The 4,995-nt window shown below is 32.8% G+C and overlaps 1 protein-coding gene across 1 annotated transcript; it reads left to right on the plus strand.

The window, feature by feature from the left end:
- Positions 1-779: 779 nt before the first annotated feature.
- Positions 780-4,251, plus strand: LOC118037390 (probable beta-1,3-galactosyltransferase 8). The gene is given in 9 exon segments (XM_035043356.1): positions 780-965; positions 1,441-1,485; positions 1,487-1,506; positions 1,603-1,799; positions 2,414-2,671; positions 2,791-2,878; positions 3,050-3,175; positions 3,543-3,652; positions 4,103-4,251. Coding segments are annotated over 9 exon segments (1,179 nt in total).
- The last annotated feature ends 744 nt before the right edge of the window (positions 4,252-4,995 follow it).

Below are 4,995 nucleotides of genomic sequence, written 5' to 3' on the forward strand. Positions count from 1 at the left end.
CTTCAATAGGTAAATCCAAAGTTTTTTTTTTCTATTTAAGTTATAATTTCCTGTTTTTCAATTTAAATTAATTTTGATATTATACAGCCCTTGTCTCCAAGAATATTTCTTCTTTTCTGAGATTTTGTTAATTTTACTGTCAAAAGCTTGCTGATTTTTGCTAGCCATTATTATAAAATCCTGCTCTCCCATCAGCATATATATATGTAAATACTGTCGAAAGTAGAATAATCATTAGGGTTAGATTTTAGAGGTATCAGATTCTTCATAGGGTTGGTCTAGCATATGGCATGGAGGCTGAGACTGTGACACTAACACATGGATCGAAGAAAATTCCACATGGTATTTACATTTCAAAACTTTACTCTTTCTGTTCTTGAAAATGAAAAGATAATTTCAAACAGTTAATTAACCATCTGTCATTCACTAGAAACATCACAATTCACACATGCTCAGCATCACATTTTCAAATCATGTACTTGCTACGGAGCAACCCAGGTAGGAGCACCGGCCAAGTTTCTTACTCTTCTTTTTTGCATTAAATGGCTGTGTATAGCCCAAGTCATTTGCTGATCAATTGTTGTAAGAACATTATAAATATGGGTTCATATAGCTGAATTATTAGAATAGATTTCGGTTTTCTAACACTTTGTATTTATGAATCTCAACTCATTTAGGCTGTAGACAATAGATTGCTTCTTTCGGTGAAGAAGCTGATCGTGGGGTTGCGAGACGTTGTCGTATCGTGGCACTGTCAGCCTGAAAATCAGTCGAAGAAAATGAGAGGGAAGCCATTTTCAGCCAAAGCCATTTTTGTTCTATGCATTGCAAGCTTTCTTGCAGGATCTCTCTTTACCAACCAGAATTGGACTCATCCTTCTCGGGCTAAGGATAATAGGATTGCAGTAATTCCTCATCATGTCACCAAGCTGCAAGAAGTGAAACAAGATTGTGATCCCAAGCGTGTAAGTTTGGTTGTTCACACTTTAAACACCATAACCTAAGAGTTCTATTTCCCTTAAAATTGGGAAAAATAAAAATAAAAAAAGCTACCTATAAATTATCATTAATTACTATCATATATATTTTCATGTGATTAATTCATGCATCACGAATTTCAAAGGAATGATATTCAACAAAAAATTGTGTGAAAACAAAATCCTTATTGTAATATAAATTAAATAGATTTATATATATGTAAAACAATATCAGCTTAGATGTAAAAACAAAAACAAAAAAAATCAGCTCAGGATGTATGACATAATAAATTTGGGCAGTCCAAATAACGATATAACTTTCAATTTATGTCTGGGGGCATGTTGATCATGAACTAAACTATGGGTTATCAATTATTATTATTATTTAGCTAAAATTGAATAAAATTGTGCTTTAAATTTATGCATCAAGATCACATATATATTTCTTTTACACATTAATCAGAAATTGGTTGAAGGAAAGCCTGGAGATGTTATGGGAGAGGTTCATAAAAACCCATGAAGCTATAAAGTGAGTTAATTCCTTACTTTTTCTTTCTTAATTTTTAAAGAAACAATTGAATTGCAATATCATTTTAAATATTTTTCCTCTCGTGCAACAACGCAGATCTCTTGAGAGCACAATGTCCACGTTAGAGATGGAATTGGCTTTAGCTCGAACAGTTCAGTCAAATGGGCAACACTATTCACTAGAAAAGCTTGCTAATCACACTTTACAGAAAGCTTTTGTTGTCATTGGCATTAATACGGCATTTAGCAGCAGAAAACGCCGGGACTCACTTCGACAAACTTGGATGCCAAAAGGTCCTCTCTCCCTCCACCACCTCCTAATTTATTGCATTAATTTAGAAAGAACAGACCCGTTGAATTTGCTGATTTTCGGCTATTATATACTGCATGCATTAGAGCTCACATTCCATGGCTGATGTATAGTCACAGAAAGATCAACTCAAGAAAAATCAAAATAAATAAAAAATTGTCAAGTCACCGCAGGAATCTACCAGTAATTTTGGAGCTCCTATATATTCTAAAGCGGTTTTCTTGTACTTGGCCAAAAAAAGGCGAAGAGTTTATGCAATTGAAAAATTAATTTAACATTTGGGCACTAAAATAGGCAAGCCCCAAACTAGATTCCAAATTTTAACTCAAATCTCAACTGAGAGTCTGAAGGGATTTGCTCCCTGGATTTTGGTCGAATCCATCAACACGAAGATTTTAAACACTTTGAGAATCAATTGAGATACAAAAAATTTACTGTAAGAAGGAAGTATTGTATACAAAGATAAATAAATAAACAGGTCAATAATCATAATTTATATTAATTACCAATCCACCATGCATGTGTAATACATAATTTGATTCACCTAATAACTCTCAATTACCGAGTAAATTACTAAAGATGTGTGTAATTAATGCAGGGGAAAAGTTAAGGAAATTGGAGAAAGAAAAAGGGATTGTGATACGATTTGTGATTGGACACAGTGCCACACCTGGTGGTGTTCTTGATAGAGCAGTAGACTCAGAGGACGCAGAACATAAGGATTTTCTAAGACTCAAGCATGTTGAAGGATACCACGAGCTCTCTACCAAAACAAGATTGTATTTTTCCACAGCAGTTTCAATTTGGGATGCTGAGTTCTACCTCAAGGTGGATGATGATGTTCATCTCAATTTAGGTAATTCGCACCTATGCCTCAATTCTCCAACATTTTCGTGACTAGAAATTAACAAGGAACATGCTTATGTACTGGTAATAAATCTGTTCTAATCATATCATGTTCCATGTGTCCTGTAGGCATGCTAACGAGTACACTAGCAAAATACCGGTCCAAACCTAGGATCTACATCGGATGCATGAAGTCTGGACCAGTTCTCTCTCAAAAGTAAGTTTATTTTTGCTATTAAATGTGCTTGATTCAGCAAATCCGGCACCCTAATCGAGAACTTGAATCATGACGCCAGGCTCTATCTCTAGTAGATTTAGCAGATTTCACTTCATATTTTTTTCATTTCTTCCTGGCCTCAAGTGAAATTGCAATTTTCTTTCTCGGCAGAGAGGACAAATACTATGAGCCGGAGTACAGGAAATTTGGGGAAGATGGAAACAAGTACTTCAGGCATGCCACAGGCCAACTCTATGCCATCTCTAAGGATCTTGCTGCCTATATCTCCATCAACTCGTGAGTCCCATATCCAAAAGCATCACTTTTCCGATGGCTAGCCCGATCTAAGACCCGGATTCTAAGTTTTGACCGGGTCATCAGGTTTTGACCGGGTCGCTGGGTTGGCCGGGTTAAATTTTTTTAAATCAAAACAACGTTGTTTTTAGTAAAAAAAAAAAAAAAAACTAAAAGTCAACGGGTTTGCGGCTAGATCTTGCAGGGTCAACCTGTCAGGTGACACTGAATTTTTTTTTTTTCTATTTTTTTTTTAATTCGATCTGGTTTCAGTTCTGAATTGACCCGCAGACCAAGTTCCAAAGCTATGTTTTCCTCATTTTTTGCCCTCAAGTCAGAGTAAGATAACGATATTGAAATATTTTGGCAGGCCCATATTGCATCGATATGCCAATGAAGATGTCTCTTTGGGCTCTTGGCTTCTAGGCCTGGAAGTGGAACACGTGGATGAACGTTCCATGTGTTGTGGGACTCCTCCAGGTATACAAATCAACCACACAACCTTTCTCACCGTGTTGATATTTTCCAGCAGTCAATCTGCCAATTCCTTCACATCACAAAGCATAACATATTTAAAAATAAATTCAAAAATAAAAAAAGGATTTAAATCAATATTTCTCATTTCTAATTTCTAATTTTCTTGCTAGGATAGGAAAAGGTAGATTATTAAATCCACTTAAATGTTCATATTTTATATATATATTGTTATTCAAGGATAAATTTTAATATTATTCAAAATTGTGTGATACGGTGTAAAGTTTTTTTATTTATTTAAGAATATATTAAAATAATTTATTATTTATTTTTAATTTTAACACATCAAAATCATTTAAAAGCAACTAAAATAAAACACACTCCCAAGCATTCACTAATATATAACTTTATATACAACCTTGCTATCCTCTATGACGACATTATTTTGGTTTTTAGATTGTGAATGGAAAGCACAGGCGGGGAATGTATGCGTGGCATCCTTCGACTGGTCGTGTAGCGGAATATGCAACTCTGTGAGAAGGATGAAAGAAGTGCATGATTCTTGTGGGGAAGGAGAAGGTGCTGTTTGGAATGTTGATCTTTAAGTTGTGATTTAGCAGCCTAAATAATATGACAGAGAGATGTAATTCCTATAAAAATTTATGGTATCAACTTTTTTAGAACAATACCTTCTCTTTTTATCATAGTTGAGATATTCATACCAGTGATCATCAACTAGAACTCACTCCATGGATAAATATGACTCTGGAAAGGATATATATATATATATATAAAAAAACTTAGTTTAATATGGATTTTTGTCTCAATTTATATGACTCAATCTTGATTAGAATCCCAAACGTTTCTAATAATTATTAATACATATAATTTTCAATTTATAAAATGCATAGAAAAACAAGTTTTGCTAGAAATTTAAAATAATTATTTCAAAAAGAAAACAATTATTTCAAAAACTTTAAAGTAATTTGAATTATAAAAAATAGAGAAAAGATAAAAAAGCAAAAAGAATAGAGAAAGAAATTTAAAATAACTTGTAAATTATTTTTTTAAAAAATGAAAGAGCCATGACCATAAAGCCTCATAAAAGCTGTATATGACAATAAAATAAGTTTTGCAGGAAAAAGTTTTTAATTTTTTATTAGTTTTTTTTTTTTTTGTGAGTCATTCAATTTCTTTTTGGAAGTTTCAATTGTTTATATTTCTAGATTTCTTTTTCCTGGTTTTTAAAGTGTTTCTACTTTCTTGTTTGTTTAAAAAAAATTGAAGTTTTTTTTTGTTTTTTTTAGTTTTTTATGTATTAAATTTAAAAATTAAATTTGATAATATAA

Source organism: Populus alba, chromosome 19, assembly GCF_005239225.2.
Source record: "Populus alba chromosome 19, ASM523922v2, whole genome shotgun sequence".
Classification (NCBI taxonomy): Eukaryota; Viridiplantae; Streptophyta; class Magnoliopsida; order Malpighiales; family Salicaceae; genus Populus; species Populus alba.